This window comes from Talpa occidentalis, unplaced genomic scaffold (genome assembly GCF_014898055.3).
Source record: "Talpa occidentalis isolate TD23 unplaced genomic scaffold, MPIMG_talOcc4v2.1 talOcc4.9, whole genome shotgun sequence".
Taxonomy (NCBI): Eukaryota; Metazoa; Chordata; class Mammalia; order Eulipotyphla; family Talpidae; genus Talpa; species Talpa occidentalis.
The window spans coordinates 37,071,765-37,094,898 of record NW_023605305.1 but is presented as its reverse complement, the minus strand read 5'-3'; the positions used below and the strand labels follow the sequence as shown (position 1 = coordinate 37,094,898).

The 23,134-nt window shown below is 40.3% G+C and overlaps 1 protein-coding gene across 1 annotated transcript in view; it reads left to right on the top strand.

Annotated features, from left to right (window-relative positions):
• The window catches only part of DOCK2 (dedicator of cytokinesis 2), a 395,355-nt gene that overhangs the window by 24,029 nt on the left and 348,192 nt on the right, over positions 1-23,134 (top strand). Inside the window, exons 6-11 of the mRNA XM_054691629.1 lie at positions 1,286-1,434; positions 6,603-6,738; positions 9,408-9,562; positions 13,770-13,851; positions 20,355-20,490; positions 22,967-23,042. Of these exons, the coding sequence (XP_054547604.1) occupies positions 1,286-1,434; positions 6,603-6,738; positions 9,408-9,562; positions 13,770-13,851; positions 20,355-20,490; positions 22,967-23,042 (734 nt within the window). The remainder of the gene's footprint in view (positions 1-1,285; positions 1,435-6,602; positions 6,739-9,407; positions 9,563-13,769; positions 13,852-20,354; positions 20,491-22,966; positions 23,043-23,134) is intronic.

Sequence of the window (23,134 nt, the reverse complement as noted above, 5' to 3'; positions counted from 1 at the left end):
AGAATCCATAGGGTTAAGGGTTCAGTCCTACAATATTGTTCTCATTTTGAGTTCTGGGTTCTGAACTATCCATACTTCTATCTAAAAGTGGTACAAATTCCATCCCACCTCCACCTCATTTTTTATAACTCCCTAGAAAAACTCACAGGAAGCACTATACTTACAACAATTACAGTTTTATTATAAAAGATGCAACTCAGAAACAATCTAATGGAAGAGATACATAGAAGATACTGGTGGGGGTGGGGCCACAAGCTTCTGTACCTTTTGTGTTCATACCACCTTCTCAGAACATCCAAGTGACTATTTGGGAAGTTACTTGAACTTTGTTGTTCAAGAGTTTTTATCCATATTTTATTCCATAGTCTTGATTAATTAAAGTACCAGCCATTGGCAAATGAATTAAATATCTAAATCATCTCCCCCTGAGGTTGGGTGTAGAGGATAATGAGGAGAGTGGGCTTTAAAAATCCAGTCCCTGAAGTTCTCAAGGGGGACTGACCAAAAGCCACATCATTAGTATAAACTCAGGTTTGGTCAGAAGAACCTCATTATAATAAGAAAAGGAACTTTAATCACTCAGGAAATTCCAAGAATTTTAGGAGCTCTATGACCAGAAGCAGGGACAAATATATCTATTTTTCATTATTCTGTAAATGGTTCCCAAATGGAAAACCGAAACTATTTGGCCCAATTAGCAGAACTTAATCAAATTAATATAGTGAAAGTAAGACACTGTTATTAAATTCTTGCTATAGTACCTGTCAAAAGCACTGAGCCAGAGACTGTCTCAAAAAGGGTGAAAGACATATTACCATGAAACTACAACATTCTCTTTCCATTGAAGAGAGGAGTGGAAGGACAGAAAAGAATCACAACATAGGTCCATAGCATTTGATCCTGTGTCTGTGTCCTTCTAGGGCAACACTGCCCTAGAAATAGGCCTTACTACCATTTAAATGAAAGGTGAGAAGCTTTTAAGGACTTGAGTTCTGGAACCCGCATGTGACCAATGTTCATGGCATTCCTGCTTAGCAAGTATCTTTTCAGATAGCAGTCTGTAACCAAGGAGTGATTGAGGTTATTACTTTTGCTTTTGGGAACCTCCTGTGGCACAGAGGGAGGAAACATGTCAATGCTATGATGAACTCCCAATCCCTTTGTAGCTGGAGAGAAAGCCAGGCCATGATCCCTGAGAATGCCCTCCTGACTTTGGCACAGTTTGCCAAATAGATGTCCAAGCACCATGGGCAGAGGCAATTGAAGATTCTTTCCTGTCTCCTAGGCAAGCAAAAAGGAGCGCTTCCTCCAGGTGCAGTCCATGATGTATGACCTGATGGAGTGGCGGTCGCAGCTCCTCTCAGGAACTCTGCCCAAGGATGAGCTGAAGGAACTGAAGCAGAAAGTCACGTCCAAGATTGACTATGGCAACAAGTAACCACTCTTTCCTTCTAAAAGATCCTTTCTTCTCCTACCCTCCCCCTTCCTTCTTTTCCTCCCAGGAAGACTAGTTTCATTTTTAGTTGTGAGTTTTCACTTTCAATTTAGGAGAATGCTGTTACCAAAGACCATGTTTGTGTGCCTTCACTTTCCCCTTCATGGGATCATGAACATACTAATGGAGAGAGTGCCTGCTTCTACAGTGGTTATTACCAAGCTTAGAGATTTAAGACACTCATTTAACCTGCTTCCAAGGGCCTGCGGAGCACAGTCATGCTGGTTCACTTCAGCTTAGTTGTCATTTTATTCCTGCATTTACAAAACTCTCCTGTAAGTCCCACTATGAGACCTAATGTCACTACTCCCACCCTAAATTATCCAAGCCACATGCCATCAATGAACTCATGTGAACAGCTACAAAAGCATTTCCTCAAAAGGGAGGAAGCAGAAATTGGTTGGAGTTTGAATGCTGTGAAATTAAGGAGACTGTGAAAGCATCTCTGAAGCAGGACAACCCACTGGTAACAGTAGTAATGACAACAACTTTATAACTAACAATCCGTACTTGTGTATGAGGCTTGATGCTAAGTATTTTACATGCATTGTCTCATCTAATTCTTCTAACAACTCTATGGGACATGTAGCTTTATTATCCTCATTTTTCTCAGATGAAGAAACTGAAAAGAGGTTAAATGACTTGTCCAGAGTCACTACTAGTGACACAGCTGGTAAATAGCAGAACCAGAATTTAAACTCAAGTAGTCTAGCTCCAGAGCCCAGGGGTCGTGTACCATGCTACTTGGATAGCATTTGAGAACTGTAAAGGCCTCCCCTCCCTCCTGGTGGTTGAATGCCTTCCAAACATTTTACTCCTTTATTTAGTCAGTCCAACAACTGACATATACTGAGCACATATACTGAGCATTATTTCCTGCTAGATGTTGAAGCTGTAGAAATAAGTCTTTGTCCACTAAGGAACTGCAGTTCAGTTAGGAGTGAACTACAAGTAAGCTTTTGTTAAATTCTATGGTAAGTTTGATGGCTTAGGAAGCAAGAATACTCTTAATTTGATTTAGAGAAGTAAGTCAAAGGTGTTTTCCTGAAAAAAAGGTGACTCCAAGCTGAATTTTGAAAAATAAAGTAAGAAAAGCAGGTTAAAAAAATAGATAAAAGAGAGGGGATGGTTGGAGTGCATGACAGTGCATGGCGTGTGCAAGAACCTGCAAAGTAGGTCAGAAAGCTCAAACAGGGGCTTAAGAAGAAGTTGAAAGAGCCCATTACTGGGAATACAAAGAAATTTTCCCAGTAGCTAGACTTTCTTTTTCTTGTCATATGTACTTAGAAGAGGACCCTATGAGGAAAGTATATGGGTCAACTTCTAGTTGCTTCCCATCCTTGGAGCAGTTTCTCTACTGGTTCCCCTGCTGGCTAGCTCATCCCGATATGGTTATAATGCACATCATCTAGAAGTGGATGAATTTGCCACACAGCTTTTGCCACCATGGTGGGGGTACGGGGAACACTTACAGCTGAGCATGATTTTTACTACAATGGCATATTTGACCTTTAGCTGTTCCTTATGAGGGCTCTTAAGAATAAGGACCAAGGAAGCCTTCCTTGATTTCCCCCCTCCCATTTCTGGTTGGGTGAAGTGCTTTTGCAGGCCCTTAGCACCCAGAAGGTAATCACAGAGGCCCTTGCTGGGCCTGTCTCCCCTGCTTGCTGGGAGCTTCTCTAAGACAGTGACCCTCTAATTCATTTATATGTGATGGGAAGAGGGTCTACACACAGCAAAAGCTTTGTGAGTAATCACAGAATGAGTGGAGGAACATAGCAATGGGAGAGAGAGGGGAAAGAGAGCTCTCCCCAAATAAGACTCACTCTGCGGCAGCGCCCAGACCCAAACTTGTGCTTTCAGTTTCAGTCCATTTCCTTCTGGAAAGTGAGAGACTGAGGACCTGAGCTAAGGACTCTGGCTTCTTGCCTCCTTCCCCGAATACTTCAGGTGAAAGTGAGAGAGATTTGGTCTCCTTAAATTAACACTGACCTCGTGTCTTGGCGGCTCAGAGCTCTGATGTGGGGTGGGCTGCTCCTGAAAGCCAGAATACTGACCCCTGGGCCAGGTGTCAGTGAGTCTCAGGCTTTGGGGCCAGGGAGGCACTTCAGTACGTCAATGCTGGATGACTGGGAAGAACTGTTCTATTTCATCTCATTTACTCTCACCCTTCATGCAGACATCAATCTTTTGTGGAACACCAGATAGGCCCCTTTATATACCTTCTATATTTACAACATACACCTTCTATATTTAGCAACAAAAAGCAAACAATGAGAGCTAATAATGACTTATTGACTGCTACTATCTGCCAGGCGCTGTTTTAAGTCCTTTTCATTTATTAACTCAGTATAATTTCATGACAACTGTATAAGTTAGGTCATGATCATCCCTATTTCTCAAGTGAGAAAACTGAGGCACACAGAATGCTTAGATCATTTTGCCCAAGATGCTCTGGAATATGCACCGAACAGTTCCAGATTTCAAGTATTTAACTATTGTGCTCTCTTTCCTTCTTAGAACTGTGTAGATTACTAAGGGGGGTAGAGAGAAGTAAACAGACTAGAATAGGAAGCCGTGCATTTCACGAAGAGAAAGCATGAATGAGAGGGGAGGAGGAAGGAGTGGGCACCTGCCCTTGAGTTTAACAAGACTGGCATTATTAGGTGAAAAAAATCAGAGCAGGAGAGAGAAAAAGAGGTTAGGGTGGGCGAGAGAGAGAGAGAGAGAGAGAGAGAGAGAGAGAGAGAGAGAGAATATGAAATTGGGAATTGCTGAACATAGACAAAAAAAAAAAAAAAGGCAGACTGATTGGAATCTTGTCACCTACATACCAAGTGAAGAAGTTTAAGTTGTCCAGAGCGTGATGGGGATCCTCAACAGGAGCCATTATTGTGTTCTTTTCCTTAAAATAATTTATTTGAAAAGATGTATATAGTGGAACTTTCCCACTGTCCTCATCTTAGGTTCATTTATCACTTTCTTGAATAGGAAAGAGCAATAGGGCTACCTCCAGAGAAAAATGTCAATACGAGTGCTTCAAAATAAATGACCTGCAGCTTCTCCTGAACTTGGGTTGTGGGAGTCTCCTCAGTTCTGCCCTGTGATTACTAAAACGCCCAAATTTCCAAGTGAGACTAGCAATGTATGAGCTCTTAAATATCCAAGGAGTGAAGAATCCCCAGTGACTCTTCCAAACCCTCAGAGTTGGACTCGGCAGAAAATGTTTTATTCATACAACCAAATCCACTTTGATACATTTTGAAGGGAAAGAGCTGGAGCTCTTGGCATTAAATTATGTAACATCTATGATCCATCTTTCCTGAGGTCACATGAGCCTCTGCTCAGCATTAGTCAAAAGTATTTATTCCTGTAGCATCTCCCCATGGGCCACATAGCTGTGCAACATTGAGTCATATCTAGTTGGAAGTTAATTTCTTAATGAATGTGGACAAACAGGTGAACCTTGGCTCCCCATTGATTACATTTGAATGAAATGAGTAATGTGCCTCTCAATCTGATTTTCAATAAGAGATTAAAAACTTGGTTTCCTTCATTTGTTCTGACAACCCCTGTTGGCCACCTCAAAGACTCCATTAGCCACCTCTCTCTACCTTTTTTCATGGATAGATGAAGTCTTCCATCTCAATATCAAATGCAAAACCAGCTTTAAGTACAGGCCTCTGCAAACCTACCCCATTCCCCAGCCAACTCTGCTCCTGAATGTCCCCTATTTAGAAACTATGCCATGGAGGTTAAGAGTGCGAACTAGTAAGTTCTTGTTACTTTTAGCTATCAATAGTTACGTCAACTTGAGTAAATTATTTCCTGTATCCTCATTATTTTCTTCATTTGTAAAAAAGGGAATAGTAATAGTACCTCCTCATAGGCTTGTTATAAGGGTTGAATGAATATATGTGAGACATTAACTATATGTGAGCTTATCACACATGTTGTGTGTATGCTGTTATCAGTATCAATGATGCCACTCAGAATGGCAGAGTGAGTTGAAACAAATCACTGCCAAAGAGGGAAGAGCAATCAATGTATCTGAGATTTCCAGTCTCTGCTATTATCAGATTGTCATTGAATAACTAACATAGGAATAACTTATCTGATATTATATTATGTTATATTTTTATATTTGCTACATTATATAGTATTAAGCAAGTTGAGATAAACGTATGCTTCCTTTAACTCCTGTATTCTCCCAGGTCCCAAGGCTCTGCCTGTTTTCATAGGTGTGCCCATATTGGTAGTTTGGTGCTTTTAGCCAGATTTTTCTTGTTCATTGTTAACTGTGTACATGCATACAGGTGACATATCTGGCGCTTTTTTTTAAACATAAAACACTGTATGGAGGCTTCCCTGGTGGTCTAGGGGTTAAATCTCAGCACTGTCATTGCCACGGCCTGAGTTCTATCCCTAACCCGGGAGCTTATCCAAATATGGTGCACCAAACCTTTCCTGTCTTGCCACTGCTCCCCTCAGCAGTGTATTTCAGTATATCTAGCACAGAGTGCTCCTCACTCTGTCTCTGATGAGTCCTCTCATCCCTCATACCTCTAGTCTACACTCCAGTTCTATGCAAAAATAAATTAAAAAAAAAAACTAAAAAAAAACACTATGCATCTTTCCATATTTAATATTTTTCACTGGGACACATCATTGAACACATTAAAATGATATCATATTTAAAAATGATAAATCATTAAAAATCTTCTACATGGAATTCCATTGCAGACCAATTTATCTAGCCCTACCCCTCTGGGTAGAGACTTTTTTCACAACATTTTGCTGAAGTGTTGTGAAGTACTGAAGCAAACGACACTTCAAAAAAACACATCTTGTTAAAGTGTGGAGTATTTCAATATCACAGGAAATATACTTTTAAAATTTTTAACATGCACTGCCACAATTACCTCCCAAAGAGACTGAACTATACCAATGTGACTCACAGCTGAATGTGAGGCTATCAGTGTGGAGCTGCTCTGTGGGCCTCTATGATCCATAGAAATCAGGTAAGCTTTCAAGTAAAAAATACTTGCCAATATCCAAATGATTCCACAACCCTGATTTATCCTCCCCTCCTGTTTTTGCTTTTCAGAATCCTTGAACTTGATCTGATTGTCAGAGATGAAGATGGGAATATCTTGGACCCTGATAATACCAGTGTCATCAGCTTATTCCATGCACACGAAGAAGCAACTGATAAAATCACAGAGCGTATCAAGGAAGAAATGGTGAGCTTAGTGAAATAGACTTTGTCCAAGCAAAGCAGGCATTTAACACATCATAAACTAGAGATAATGGGCTAATTAGCCAGACTGTATATTATTCAAGGGTACATCTGTCCTGTGACCTGGGATGATTATTAACCACATGCATTTTACTGCATTTTTTTTTGTGCTCAGATTGGTAATTCATTCAGCAGCCATCTCACAGGTAGTTTAATGGTAGGCAAATTTCTCACTCTCACAGAGCTTTTATTTGCCAGAGGGGAGGAGAGAAGAAAGCCACTCAAAAAGTAAGCAAATAAAAGGACAAATTAATTCCAGATGGTGGTAACTTACTTAAAGGCAATAAACTCAAGTTATCTGAATCAGAGTGAAGTGGGGGCTATTTTAAAAGGCACCATCAAGAAAGGCTTTGCTCATGAGTGACATGGGGACAAGGTATTCAAGGCAGAGAAAATAGCAAGTGCGAAGACCCTGAGGTAGGTCTGAGTTCTGATTGTTCAAGGTATAGAGAGGCCAGTATGGAGATACAATGGTAAACAGTGGGAAGGGCAGTGATTAAGAGAGTGCTTCAAAATAAATGGTAGATAGCAGGAACCAGCTCTCATAATGCTTGCAGGGTCATGGAAAAGAGTTAAGATATTATTCCCAGTGTGGTGAGGAGGCAATGAAAGAGTTTAAGAAAGGGTTAACATAATCTGACTTATAATTTAAAAATCATTTTATCCACCATGTATTAATTGAAAGTAACTTTATTTTTAATTTAGGTGTAGTTAATTTGTAAAAATTCATTTTAAACTTTCCATTTACAGTTCACTTACAAATTAATGAAGTTTATTAATATTTAGTGTGTTAGGTAAACTATGCCATAATATACACCATAGACACAGAATGATTCCATCATCCTAAATGCTTTTTTCCTGTGCCTTTGTAGTCAATCTCTTTCCCCAACCCCAAGCCCCAGGTAACCCCTAATTTTCTTTCTATGACTACAATTTGCCTTTCCTAGAATTTTATATAATAATACAAATTTAGTTTTTTTTCTGTTTGACTTCTTTCACTCAGCATGGTGTTTTTGAGGTTCATGTTATGTATAGTAATGTTTTTCCCTTTTCATTGTTGCATTGATATACCATTAAGTTGTTGGATATTTGATTTGTTTCCAGTATTGTTAAGATTCTATTAAGGTCATTTGCATACATATCTTTTGTGGACAAATATTCTCATTCTTTTTGGGTAACACCTAGCAAAAGAATTGCTAGAGCATGTAAGTTGTATGTTCAACTTTTTAAGGTGTTGCCATTCTATTTCCATAAATGATTGTATAATTTTGCATTCCCATCAGCAATATGTGAAAGTTATGGTTGCTCTGTATTCTTTTCAACACTTGGTATTGTCAGTCTTTTAACTTTTGTCATTCTAGTCATTGTGTAATGGTAGCTCATTATGTTTTTTTTTTTTTTAAATTTTTTTTTTTTTTTTTTTTAATAGAGGCATGCTTTATTTATTTGTTTGCTGGTTTGTTTGTTTTTTGTTTGTTTTGTTTATACATGCACTGGGTACAGTCAGAAGTGCGGGAGGGTGAGAGAATTCACCAGAGCCAGAGCGGGGAGCAGAGCAGGCAGAAGGACCGAAGTACACTGCTGAGGGGAGCAGCGGGCGGCAGGAGAGGTCTGCGCACCATGTGGGACCCTCCTCCGGTGGCCGGGGAGCAGCCGGGGATCGAACCGGCGCCGCAGAGGCTGCGGGCAGCCTCGCAACCCAGCGCTCAACCGCTGCGCCACCGGGGAGGCCCGCTCATTATGGTTTTAATTTACATTTCCCAGAATGGCTAGTGATGTTGAGCTTACTGGTCATAGTCTTTTGTACCTTCTTTTGTGAAATGTCTGCTTAAATATTTTGCCTGTTTTTTATTTTATTTTTTTAAGTTTTTTTAAAATTTATTATCTTTATACAAGAGCCGGGGTACAGTCCAGATGCACGGGGGGGGGGGGGTAATGGGGGGGTGAGAAGATTCACCAGAGACAGAGTAGGGAACAGAACAGGCAGACTGGCGAAATACCCTGCTGAGGGGAGCAGCAAGCATGGCAGGAGAGGTCTGCTCGCCATGTGGGTTGCTCCAAGGCCGGTGGGGATCAAACCGGTACTGTGGAGGCTGTGGACAGCTTCACAGCGCTGCGCTCAACTGCCTGCACAATCATTGAGGCCCCAATATTTTGCCTGTTTTAATTGGATTGATTTTCTTATCATTGAATTATAAGACTGTATATTTTGAATAAAAATTCTTTATCAGCTAAATGTTTTAAAAATATATTTTCTTCCAGTCTGTGCCTGGAGTTTTCATTTTCTTAAAAGTGTCTTTCAAAAAGCAAAAATTTTTAGTTTTGATGAAATTCATTTAAGGGCTTTTTAAATAGTTGGTGACTCTTGTGGCATTAACTTCATAAGAAAGGCTAGGTCCGTGGTGGTAGTTCTGCAGATGGAAAAATCAGGGTCAAGAATGTCAAGGTGATTTCTGTAAGGCTCAGATTGCAAAAACTTTGGTGGTAGAGTTGAGTGTAATGCCAGAATCTTTGAAACTTAGATGACTCCCAATATCCTGGAAAATCTTTATGTTGTCCTTAGTGGTCCTGGGCTAATCTTCTTCATCTTCCTATATTCTTTTCACCTCTTAGTACAAAGACCAGGCAGATTATGGAACATATTCCCGAATCTCCACATCTCCCACCCACAGTCTCTATGTCTTCGTGAGGAATTTTGTGTGCAGAATTGGGGAAGACTCTGAACTCTTCATGTCTCTCTATGATCCCAACAAGCAAAATGTCATAAGGTAGGTGTGTTCAGTATTGCCAGGACCCCTCTATTTGTGGGAGGTTGGAGTTGGCAGTGTACATAGCATTTTTTCTTTTCATCATTACTTGTAGAGAGATTCCCACGTAGAAGAGAAACTGAGGCTGACTGAGAATATGCAATAACCTTTAGGGTTTGGAGTCAGGTGGAAGTATTACTATCACATTTTTTCCACAGTGGGGTTATGGTTACAGGTTTTATAAATAGGTTGTGATTACTGGAAAACAACTAGAAATAACAAAATTCAGACAGTAGCACTGGATAGAATAAAAATGCCTACTTAAAAGTATAAGTTAAGAAATGAATAGTGAAAACTCCATAACCTCTGTGACAGCAATGGGGTGAATGTGGGCTCTGAAATCTGCCTAAGTTGACATCTTGGTGAATTCTGCCTATACTGAAGGAGTAGTAGCTGATGTTCTCCTAGGTTGGCTATTATGATTAAATGAGATAATATACAGAACCTAGTGAATAGTGGTGTTTCAGCAAATAATGATTCTTCTGAAGACATCTATGAAAATGTGGAGCTGTCCACCCAGGAAGACAGAGTTGATTTCATATAATCATCATTTCTTGGTGCCATTTAGGGGACAAGATGAGGCTCAGGGAGGTTAAGTGACTTGCCCAATGTCGCATACATTTATAAATTATAGAGCTGAGATTATTACCCAGGTCCATCTGATTCTAAAGATGAGTTGGTTCCCCATTTTAGACTGTCATCAAAGATAGAGTTGTGTCACGTATCCTGAGTGGCTCTCACCAGAGATTCAGCACTGTTGTGGTGGAAAGCTCTTCTTACAATGAACCTAAATCCCTAGTATTAAGGAGGCAGCCCTATCTATCTGGCTAGGACTCCATATTCCTACTCCCTTAGAAATGGTCTGCATGTCATGGGCCCCTTTCTCTTCCCTTCCATCTGCTCCCAAGGCACTCCTGGTAAAGATCCTGAGAGTACTCATGGGACTTTGCTGTCTCTCCAATAACAGAAGGACTCTTCATGGCTGAAAACAAGGATGCCTGGCCTACGGGCCCATCTAAGTGATGGTTGTCCTGAACCTGCTCTGGGGAAGGATGCTATGGATCAGTGATGTTTCTTATGGATCATCACTGGAAGCTGTGTTCCCTGATGTGTCCTGATGTTCCCTGTGTGCTTGATGGGGCATGCCTATTTGTTGTGATGCCTCTGAGGTATCAGGGATGCATGGAATTTCTTAGGTGATTGAAGGATGCAGAGTAGTACTGAAATAGGGGAGACCAAACAGAGCAGAAGACAAACAAAGAAGTACAGGAGAGGAACAGAGAACTTGGAAGCACTCCCTATGTCTGACAGATTAGCTGCTCTTCCCAGAAGAACCTTGTCTTCTCCCCCACCAGCCTGCCTTAGGTGGAGAAGACATACAATAAACCATAGACAAGAAGAGGCATCTTCAGTGGTGCCCAGATGTCAACAGGGTGGGTTTTGGCTGGATTAACCTTTCAACATTGGGATAAATCATGGTCCAAATCCAGTGGTCCCTGAAAAGATTTGGCTTGTGAAATTCAAAGTAAATTATTGTTGGACAAAAAGAAGCAACTCAAGCATCAGACCACCAGTGGCAAAGCTAATTTCCAAAAAGAACCTGAGGGAGATTGGAATGGTTCCCTCCTTCAGTTGAGCAGGAGGCCATGTGAAGAGGAGTCATATGGAGGGGGGTCTCACCTGTCTCACTGTCATGTGGGCCTTTGAATTTAGCACTCAGGTCTTCCTGAGCAAGGATGAATGGGGCCAGTTCAGCTCTCTAAATTGCTTTTCTTATTTGTGATTGTATTTGTACTAAAGAAAATTATAGATGGCTGCTGTTCGACCTAGCAGGCTGGTACTTTATGAGGTTTGCAACAATACTTGGGAATACCCAAGTATTTTGTTATGATAATTCAAAAATTACTAATTGGAAGTAATTACAAATAATATTTGGGGGATGGAGGCTTCCTGGTATGTTTGCCACAAATTCTATTAAAATTGTTCTATCTTACTAAAAAAAAGGAAGAAAGAAAGATACATGTAATTTTATTGAGTTGTAATCATTGGTTAATCCTGAGCTATGTGTTTTTGGTTTTTTTTTTGTTTTTTGGATCAGTTCCATTTCCCCCTTGAACTTTGCTCACACTATTCCTATTAATCTTCTAGGGGTGACTGGAATGAGAGGAACAAGATGTCAGAAAGAACAGATGTCTGAAAATAAGACAAATCCCTTTAACTTGCCAAATTCTCATTATGCCCCATAGGATTGACTTGGGTTTTGCTCTTTGTTTTGTATTTTTCCTAATCCAAGATAATGGCATTGACTTACATTTACCTTTGTGTTCCTGACTAGCATGGAAAATCATCTAGTGACTCACCTCAGCAAACAGTATTAAACTTCTGAGTTAGAGAAGTGTTAAAATTCTCCATAACCAGCATGCACCCCACAGGTGGTGCTGACTGGCTGTGTGAAGGTGTGAGATGATAAATGAACATACATCAGAACCATGTGACTCCACTTCATAAAACCCTCAAATTTGCTTTCCATTATTCTTAGGATCAAGTCAGAATTTTCAAATGGCCTATCAGACCTACAAATTGTGGTCAACCTCTCTAATTTTTCTGTTAACACTTTCCTCTTGAATTTTTGTTTTTATTTACATCAAGCTTCATCCTGCCTCATGGTCTTTGCTTGCTTGTAGGCTGTGCCTGAAACATTTCCCTTTCCACTCCGTTTTCCAAACCAACATTATTTACATGTCATCCTCACCAAAGACTTCCCTGAATAGACCATACCCTTTTAATATGTACTCTCACAATGTTCTGAACTTTAATAGCATACTTCATATAAAAGTTGTTACAGCCATATTTAAATAGTTATTTAAGTGTATCTCAGATATGGCTAATGCTTTCTATGTTCTAGTCAAGGAAATAGTCCTACATCCAACAGATAATTTAAATAATTCAAATATTTACTAGCTCTTGAAAGGGGAGTAGAATAGCAACAGTGAGTACATACCTTTTTTTAATTGAAGTATAATTAACATAAGGCATTTGATTAGTTTCAAATGTAAATGTATAAGAGTTCACATTTGCATATATTCAGGAATGATCACCATGAGTCTGGTTAACATCTGTCACCACACATAGTTACAAAAAATTGTTTAATTGTAATGAAAATTTTAAAGATCTACTCTTAGTAACTTTCAAATACACAATACTGGAGATTATAATCTTTATTACTTATCTATTTTATAACTGAAACTTTTTACCTTTTGACCTACTTCATGCATTTTACCCACCTTTTACCCTGCCTCTGTATGATTTATTTTACTTAGCATAATGACCCCAAGGTCCATCTATATGTGTGCAAATGAAAAGATTTTTCTTTTTTATGACTAAATAATATCCCATCATATATAATTGAATATAAAAATATATATTACATTTTCTTTGTCCATTTAGCCATTGAAGAAAACTTAGGTAAATTCTATGTCTTGGCTATTGTAAATAATACTTCAATGAACGTGGAGGTGCGTGTATTTTTTCAAATGAGTGTTTTATTTTGTATATACACCCACAGTGGAATTGCTGGATCATATTATAGTTCTATTTTAAATTTGTTGAAGAACCTCCATCTTGTTTTCCATAGTGGTTGCATGAGTTTTCAATCCCACCAAAAATACATGGGGTTTCCATTTTTCCACTTCCTTGCCAGCACTTGTTATTTCTTGTCTTTTTGATGATAACGTGTGTAACAGACATGAGAAGATATCTCATCTGTGGTTTGGATTTTCTTTCTCTGATGGTTAATGTTGAGTATCTTTTGTGAATACATTTTTAGTGTCTAGAAAATCAAACTAAAATTTCCACCACTATTAATATCTCCTACAAAGATGTTGGTGCTCTTCATAAATATTAGACAGCAGGGGCAGAATTGGCTCAGTAAATGGGGGAGGAAAAGAGGTTGTAAATACATGTGTATTAGTAAATCTTTGTTTCTGCTTGTCTCACATCTGTCTCCCCGATGGGGCAGTGACTTCTGGGAGGGAGGGACTACGCCTGCCTCAAATGCTACTTTGTCCTCAGTGACCCTCTGGTGTCAGGCACATAGTAGATGGTTAGTGAATATTCTTACTCATGTTAAGCTCCTGGCAATAACAAATTGCCCCTCCTCTTCCAACAGTGAGAACTACCTGGTACGATGGGGCAGCAAGGGCTTCCCAAAGGAGATCGAGATGCTTAACAACCTGAAGGTGGTCTTCACGGTGGGTGCTCACTATCTTCTTTACCTTGTTCCATACTCACAAGTATATTATCTTAGAAATGAGATGGGTCAGTTGATGAGCAAGCATGGGCTCAGTGCTTAGCCATGTTCTGGGCTTTCTGCAGAGCAGAAAGAAGACTGTATGCCCTGGGGAAGTTGTTGGGAAGATGGATTTCCTCCTTCCCATTCTCTTTATCATTCATGTACACACAGAGAACACATGCAGAGCACTATATAAACAAGCACAAACTTCTTTGAGCCATAATATCTAGGTGAATTCAGATATTTCTGGTAATTGATGATTAACCTGAGTTCCTTTCTTTGTTTCAGAGCTTGTAGAAATCTTTCTAAAATATAGCAGGAAAAAAAAAAAAAACCTTCCTAGAATATTGGCTGTTTTGGTAAATTGGATGTTCTGAATATAAATGAGTCATAAATGGCTAAAGATCTTATTGGGCTCTAGAATCCTCTTTCCTAATACCAGTATTCACTGGGCAGGACATATGTAGAAATGTTGAAATCAATTGTTATTTGGATGATTTATTTCTGACCGTGAAACTGAATTTTTAGCCCTGGAAAAGGAAACAGTGGGAAGAAGGAAATAAGGTTATCTTTTCTTTTGTCCTGTTTCCATGAGGGTGTGTTAAGAGTGTGATCTTAACACACCTAAGGATATTGGTTTTTCTGTAAGTTTCTTTGGGGAGCACCTCATTTAGGTTTTTTCACTGCATTGCCTGTGTTATCATTGGAAATTACAGAGGTGGAGTCAGGGAGGATTTGGGCATTGACCACACCAATGAGCTTGATTCAGGAGTGACCGACATGCTGGATTAACCTACCTTGCTCTACAATAATTTTCTAGTCACAGCCCATTAAATGCGATGTCTTATGTTATGTCACAATTAGATTGGAATGCAACTGATTTATTCTGCTTGTTATTGTCTGAAAACAGGCCAGAGGCATAGAGTAAGATCATTGGTCTTAATTGCTTAGGAAAAGTTTTCTTGGTATATACTGATGTGCCTCAATACTGTTTATCTATTATTAGTTAGAAGAAGAATCTATTTATTTTCCTGATAAATAGGAGAGGCCCATGGGGCTTCCTGATTAAACCAGGAGACAGATGTTTCATGAGAGGGAGAGGGACAGGGAATCAATCAGTGGTTCATTTTGCAGAGAACCAATTTGTGATGTAAACATGTGGGAAAGGACATTGGTAAATTTGTGTCACTCAATATTAATGGCAATGTGATTCTGCCTTCATGGAATGCTGTCTGTGCCACTACCCTTTCCATAGCAAGTGAACTTGAGAACCTTGGCTTTCTGGTTCAATAGGCTGACACTTCCCTCTCTTGAAATGATGGGAATCTTCATTTTGGGACAAGGAAGGTCATGGTACACTAGTTTCCTTTATTGATTCAAGAGCTATCCAATGAATACCCACTGTTTCTAAGTTCTGAGCTAGGTTCTGGGGTTGCAGAAGTGATTTATTTGAAAGGTCCCTATTATTTGGTGTGATGAGAGGAATTCAGATAATAAGCCAATGAGTAAATAAACAAGAGAAACGTTAGAAGGCAATCCATTCAATGCATATTATTAGAACAGTATGAAAAGATGAGTTTTGACTGAGAGTTAATTTTCATTTGAACATTGACGTGACGTTTAACTTAGAGAGGAGGTACTACTTGGCAGGCATCTGCCTTACTGGCCTTATTTCTCTTGCTCTGGATTTTAGCTCATTCTGTTCCCACCAATGGGGAGAGAGCTGGAGGGGCTGGCACGTGTATCTTATTGATGGTGGACTTCCCTTCTGTTTGTTTTATAAACATTCACCCTCTTTGGTGCTCTAAGAGGAGAGCAGCATATGCCTCAAGGTATCCTATGATTTATCTCAATTTGTGGGTTGCTACTAACACAAATGAAGGAATACTGAAATGATAAAAGGACTTTTGAAACTGAAAACTTTTGAAACAACAAAAAGCAGGTGTAGGGTAAGGGAAAAATGTCAGGCTTTTCTGCCCTCCCTCCATCAGGATAGATGATGGATCCTTGAGTGCATGCCTGATGGCGGACACCTAGAATAGGGTGTGGCTTATGTAGATAGGATTCACCTGGGCTAAGACTGGGCTTTTAAGGGCGGTGTCACAGGGATGCCAGTAGAAGCCGAAAGAGAAGCCAAGAGCGAAAGGAAGCCGAGAGAAGGAGAAGCAGAGAGAACGCCAGAGAGGGCCCAGATAGAGTGAAGATTTGCTGGGGGCTGGGAGGACTGCCAGCCTCCCGGCCCCCCAGCACCCTTGACTGCCATATGCCTGGAAAATCATAATAAAAGACCAACAAAAACCACCGAGGACTCTGACTCCTCCTTTACCGGCTCTGCTGGATCAGAAAACCTGCACTGTGGCCATTCCTGACCTTAGAGCAGGTATCCTCTGATTTTTGAAAGTTCTCGTTTTGCCACTTAACTTTTAAGAAAGGCCTACATTATACACTGTTTTTGATAACAAAAAAAAACCAAAGAGAACCATTTCTTTTACAACAAAAGGTATACAGTGTGACTAGCATCCAACATTAGTTTTGTAGCATTTCTAGAGGCAGCAGCACCCTGAACAGTAGGAGTGACTCCTCCAAGCTCCTTCCCTAGGGACAGCTTTATATAAGCTGTATATTTTTAATACCATTCCTGCTTTTACTATAGGTTAGTATGATTTTAGATTTTGTATGTAATATAGTATGATTTAGTAGGTTATGTTTTTGAGCTTGGAACTCTTAACAATTTTTCCATATAGATTAAATGGCAGTTCTTCACTTTATGCCATTTTAACATAGGAAATGTTTTATAGAACATTCTTTTTTCAGAGAGTGGGGATATCAATACTGATGCATTACTAAATCAGATGACATGTATATTAAGTACTATTGTCCAACACTTCTGAGTTTGGCAGGACTAAAGTAGAAATGATTGGGAGATACCATAGATTGGGGTTCTAAGTGAGCATTGCCTCTTTACAAACTTTTCAGAAAATAACCTGGCAGAAGTATTCTGCTATGATTTATGTAACATGCTAAGATTTGCTAGTGCTGAGGGCCAGTTAGGCAGATTTTAAAGATATGATGTCTAAATATTTTCACAGAATGGGAACTTACCCCGCAACATCCAGGTTTATCTAGTGTATTTTGTTTGCTAGGGCTGTCATTACAAAGTATCACAGACTGGGTAACTTAAATAATAGAAATTAATTTGCTCACTGTTTATAGAGACTGGTAGTTCAAGAATAATATGTCTGCAGGCTTGGTTTCTTCTCTTCTTGGCTTGCAGATAGCCATCTTCTCCCTGTATCTTTACAGGATCTTCCTTCTGTACTTGTCTATGTACAATTTTTCTCTTGTTATAAGGATACCAGTCATATTGGATTAGAACTCACACTAATGACCTCAGGTTAGCTTAGTCACCTCTTTAAAGGCTTTGTCTTCAACGGTAGTCACATTTGAAGGTATCCAGGGTTTGGACATATGATAATAGAGGGAACTTAATTCATCCATAACTAAAAAGGAATCTTTCAGGTGCCAGACCATCTATTCCAGACGGGATGCTTCTGAAAGATACCAATTTAGCAATTTAAAAAATATGATAAATCTTAATTTAGATATTTCAAAAATATGACTACTCATAATGGGAGGAGAGAATTAAGGATGGAGATCATTATAAAGGAAGTAAGACTTGGGCTTTTAAGGATAGAAAGAATGGATATATAGGGGAATAGGAGGTAAACTTTTAGGTGGAGGTACAGATAAGTACTTTAAAGTGAGAATTGTGTATTTGTGAGCATTAAAGAATTCTTTGATACAAAAATAGAGTACTTACATGCAGAGAATAATGGGGAATCAGTTGGATAGGAGAGCTGGAAATATATTATTTTGTAGTATCTTTCACATCAACCAGGTAAGATTAGTACCAAAGGAAAGGAAATAGGCAATTATTAATGTTGTTTGAGGGGAATGAAGTGAAATGGTGAATAGCTTCAAAAGATGAGTCTGTAGGTGTTTTGAGGGTGAATTGGGGAAGGAGTCAGGTAGGCCAGAGGCCATCCAACTATCAGTATGCAAGATAATTGGAACTGAAAGTTCAAATGTCTATAGGGAAGACAAGGAATGCAAATGAGGGAGCCAGAGCCCCATTCTCCCCAAATTCCCTCTTTTTCTACTCACTGGGGAGACTTTGGACAGAGGAGAAGCACATGTCTATCCCTCCAACTAGTGAAAGGATAGCCCTGTATCAGACAGCATTCTCCAGAGGAAAAAAAAAACTCAACAGATATACAAATATATAGATATATTTAATGATTTGGCTTATGATATTTTGGGGGTGGGCAAGTTTGAAACCTTTCCAACAGGCTTCAGCTAGAAACTCAGGCAGGATTCTATATTAATTTTGAGGCAGAATTCCTCCCTCTCTGGGAAAGCTCAGATTTTGCTCTATGGCTGTCAGCTGGATGGGATGAGACTCAACCACAATATTCAGGGTAAACTCCTTTACTCCACTGATTATAGGTGCTGATCAGATCTATAAAATATCTTCACAGCATCATCTATACTAATGCTTCACCAAGCAACCAGACACGATTACTTAGTCAAGTTAACACAAAATTTAGCCATCTCAGCCCCAAGGCAGGAAAATGTGGACCACATCAGGGTCCTGTGTCTGTTAGCAGAGATTCTGTGTAGTCTTGTTATCCTCTTCCTTCCACATCAGCCACAGAGATTGCTCAGACTGGGGCCCTGGCTCTAATAGCTTATGGCTTGTTCTGTGAGCTAATAGTTTATTCTGAGTACATATGCCTCCATGAGGATTAACTTGGAGGGGAGGCAACTGTTCTCTAGTGACACCAGGCCCAGGACTCTGCTCTGTTGCCAACATTATGCCTTGATATTCTTTTTCCAGCTGTTCCCAGCTGTAAAGGGGTGCCAGGACCATGGAAGGTTTTGGGTTTGAGAAAGGCAGTTAAATGCTGAAGTGGTAGTTTCCCCTCCTCTGTGCCTGTTTGATGGTGGGAGATTTATGGACTTTTGGTGTCATAGTGACTGGGTTGTGTCTCCCTGGGCTAATGCGTGATCTTGGGGAAGCCCTTAACTTCTTGTGTCTCAGGTTCCCCATCTATAAAATGGGAATGCAAAATATTGTCTTTAGAGAGTTGTTAAGGAGCAGATAAGGTGATGATATATGAGACAGTACAGTACATGAGTCATCGGTGCAGCTCACCAGTTGTAGTAGTCCTCCTCCGAGCACAGTTCACTGTCCTTCGCAAAGGGGAACCCATGGTCTTGTTTAGCCAAGAGAACATGAGTGGAGGTGATTTGTCAGCGATGGCATGGCAGCTTTAAAAGCTTTAATGAGCTGCCACATTTCCTTACCTACAATGGGTACGGTGGAAACACCTGCTGTGTTGAGATGGATCACCCAGCAGTCAGGGCCTCAGAGTTAGTAAATGAGACCTGTAACCTGAGCTGGAAGTAAATTCTGTTGTTTTATAATATGTGAACTTTTTAGGTTGTGTTGTGCCACACCAACATAATCCTGAGGGGGCTGGGGTGGGTGTGTGTGTGTGTGTGTTTTCTGCCCTCCCGCCATTAGGATAGATGAGGGAACCCTGTGGTCCTGATTGCATGCCTGATGGCAAGTACCTGAAGTGGATACACCTGGGCTGAGAGACTGAGTTTATAAGGGCAGCATCATGGGGACGCCAGCAGAAGCCGAGAGAGAAGCACAGAAGCAGAGAGAGAGACAACGTCGGAGAGCCCAGATAGAGTGAAGACTTGCTGGGGGCTGGGAAGCTTGCCAGCCCCTGCCTGCCATGTACCTAGTAATCCAAATAAAAGCCTGCAAAAGCCACTGAGGGCTCCTGGACTCTTTCCTCCTTTACCCCAGTCTGCATGGGATCATAGAAAACCTGCTCAGTGTCATTTCTGCCCCTATAGTGTGTGTGTGTGTGTGTGTGTGTGTGTGTGTGTGTATGTATATGTGTGTATGTTTGTGTATAAATGTGTTTATTATATATAGTATATATAACACGTATGTATATGTATATATACACATATATGCTCTGTAAATGGTAGTTGTTGGGAGCTTACCTTCTTTCTTTTGCATCTCAGAGGTGCTGAGTGATGATGAGGTATGTGAAGTCTTTTGTAGCAAATGCTATTTTGAATTCCTCAGCTGGAATATAAGGAACCTTGCCTGTGTAACTGATATTGTACCTCTGCCCTTCTCTTCCTGTCAGTTTGAGTTGGCAGGTTGGGGTTGAATACCAGAGTCCTGATCTTCATTTTCTTTTCTAAACCTTCCCTTCCCTAGCTGCCATCGTTTTGTTTTCTACCTTTTCCAGGGCTAATTGTTTGACTGGTTCATGGCACTAAATTCTATGTACATTCCCAGAATTTTAGGCAGTTTCCTTGTCTGCTTTTTTCATTACATATTTGGTCTATAACAATTTGTTTCCTGGCCTGCAGGACCTTGGGAACAAAGACCTCAACAGGGATAAAATTTACTTGATTTGTCAAATAGTCCGAGTTGGGAAGATGGATATTAAGGATACTAATGTGAAGAAGTTCACCCAAGGACTGAGGCGGCCCTTTGGGGTGGCAGGTAATGACATACCACACACCTTCTCTTGGCATACAGAATGCATATGGCCCAATTTTAAAGATTATTTCTTTCCCTTACCTCCTTGTCCCCCTTTCCACTGCAAGTTTATACCAGGAAGCCCTTAATGCCTTCATTTCTGGTGACTGAATTGAAATAATTAGTGACTAAATCCAGATTATGTCGAGGACGGTGAATAATGGAATCCCTGTGTCTGGAGCGGAGGAGCTCTGGGATCACCACAAAGTCTGAACAGTTGGCACCTTTCTCCTCAGCTCAGGGGGAAAGAAGAACAATATAGGCAGAATCTAATTTTTTTTTTAAGATTTATTTATTTTTGTACAAGAGCTGGGGTACAGGCCAGAGGCACAGGAGGGTGAGAGGATTCACTAGAGACAGAGTGGGGAGCAGAAAAGGCAGAACGACCAAAGACTGCAGAGGGCTGCTGTGCCATGTGGGAATCTCCCTGGCCTACCAGGAATCGAACCCAAGGTGCAGAGACTGCGGACAGCTTCACAGCGTGGCACTCAACCTGCTGCACCACCGGGGAGGCCCCAGGCAGAATCTAATTTTGAGGAGCAAATCATTTTAAAAATATATCCAGGACTAGATATGTAGGTGCACAGAGTCACCAGCCACACATTTAAAGTCCAGATGAAATGAACAATCGGAAGGCCAGTGTGATCAATTGAGCCTGCTTTAGAGCAATATCACCTCTGAATTTTCCTCCAAGCCTTCACGGATTTTGTTACATTTGACTATCACTTACACTTATATTTTCTTTTGATTAACCCACTTTACTTAAATTAGAGCACATATTTTTTTTCTGAAACAATTTAAATCTTTGGAAACAGCAACAGTTTTATTATTTTTATTAAAGTAGAAATATTTAGTTGTATGCCATTGTTAATCCGGTCTCCCATATCTAACCCCGTGTTTCAGGCTTCTCACTTTGGGATACATAGATCTCTAATCACAAAATATCTAGTCCTCTGGTACTACTTACTAAGTGGTGGAGTAGAAGAAGTTAAGCTGAGTTAGATGTTTTTCAAACTTGGCGTGTTTCTAGATAACAAGCTTAGTGATCTTGGGCAAGTATTTTTCCTAGGTATGTAGTCGTCTTCTGACTTGACATAGCTACTCTATAACCTGCTACAAAATTCTGTGATTCTATAGAAGGGCACCCAGCATCACAGTGTCTTTGTTAAGGTAGTGAGGAGCCTTTGGCCTTACTTCAACGTGTGTCTTTGTTTCTAGCTATAGTCTTCCCTTTCTTGGTTTCAGGGGACAGAAATCTTGTGTAACTGAAGGTTTAGGAATTGAATGCTCAGGCATAGCTGGATCCGGAAACTCAAATGAATTTATGTCTCTATCTTTTAACTTCAATGACCATTAATTCTTATTCTGCAGAGGGCTGGCTTATTCTACATATGGCTGTGTAATTAGTAGGCAAAATATCATCCAGCTATTACATGCTTGCATCCTACAAGTTTTGCAATCCAAGAGAAATGATAGTATCTTTTTACTATCAGTTCCAGAAGGAAGGAACCCTAGGGGCTTAAATATATATTTCATGTGCTTATCCCCCAAAGCACTTACTCTAGGCAGTGGAGATCACTCTTTACTGGGCCGGGCCAGGCCAGGTCAAATGAATAACTGTTGAGCCAGCAGGACATTGCTTCACCCAAACCATTCTCATTGAGAACAAGGGAGGGGGCAGGGTAATCTGAGAGTACAAATGCTAGTCAGGATCAAATAACACTTTTCCCTTATCTCCTCCTTCTCTTCCTTAACTCCCTCTTAAAGTAGGTGAATTCACTGGTTGATTACTATCCAAGCGATTTCAATGACTACAGACCAGGTGTTGGAGGGATTGAGGCATTTTGTGTTTCTAGAGTTTTGACTGATCAGTTTTTCCCAGAACACTCCTCTCCCCTTATTTCTATATTCCTCGCTCTGATGGAGGAGTTTTTCACCTTGGTTTTATTGGTCTGTGATGGCAACTTACTATTAATGGAAAGTTTCAAGGGATCCAGGATCCCTCTGGAACTGCAAGCTCCAAGAGTTATGTCTGTGCATGTGAACATGTTTATGAAAAGAGAGTGAATAGGTTTCACTGATTCTCAGATCCCCACCCAGACACTGCATGTGGGTTTTGTTGGCACTGTAGACACACAATACCTGTATGTCAAATCCAAACCTAATTGCTAATTCCACAGCCACTGCTTTGACTCCTTCCTCTTGGCCTCTGCTAAACCATGAGCAATTGGATGTTTCTATGGCTTGCTGGCCTCTTAGCAGGCTTTGCCCAGAGATGTTTGCCAGGCGCTGCCTGTGATGAACCGCACTGTCTATGGACTGTATGACCTGGCTTGCTTGCCTTTTTAGGCTTTCCTTAACCAACCTCGTGCCTTCTAATTGTCCCTTTCTGAGAGCAGGAGGATTTTAAACCATTAACTCACTTCTCTTTTCTTCCTAGTTATGGATATAACAGATATCATCAAGGGGAAAGCAGAGAGTGATGAAGAAAAGCAGCACTTCATTCCATTTCACCCGTGAGACATTTCCCACTTCTTTAATTCTTTTAAATCATACCCATTCTCATGGAGGGCCACTGGATAGCAGAATAAACTTGTTCTCTGAGTGG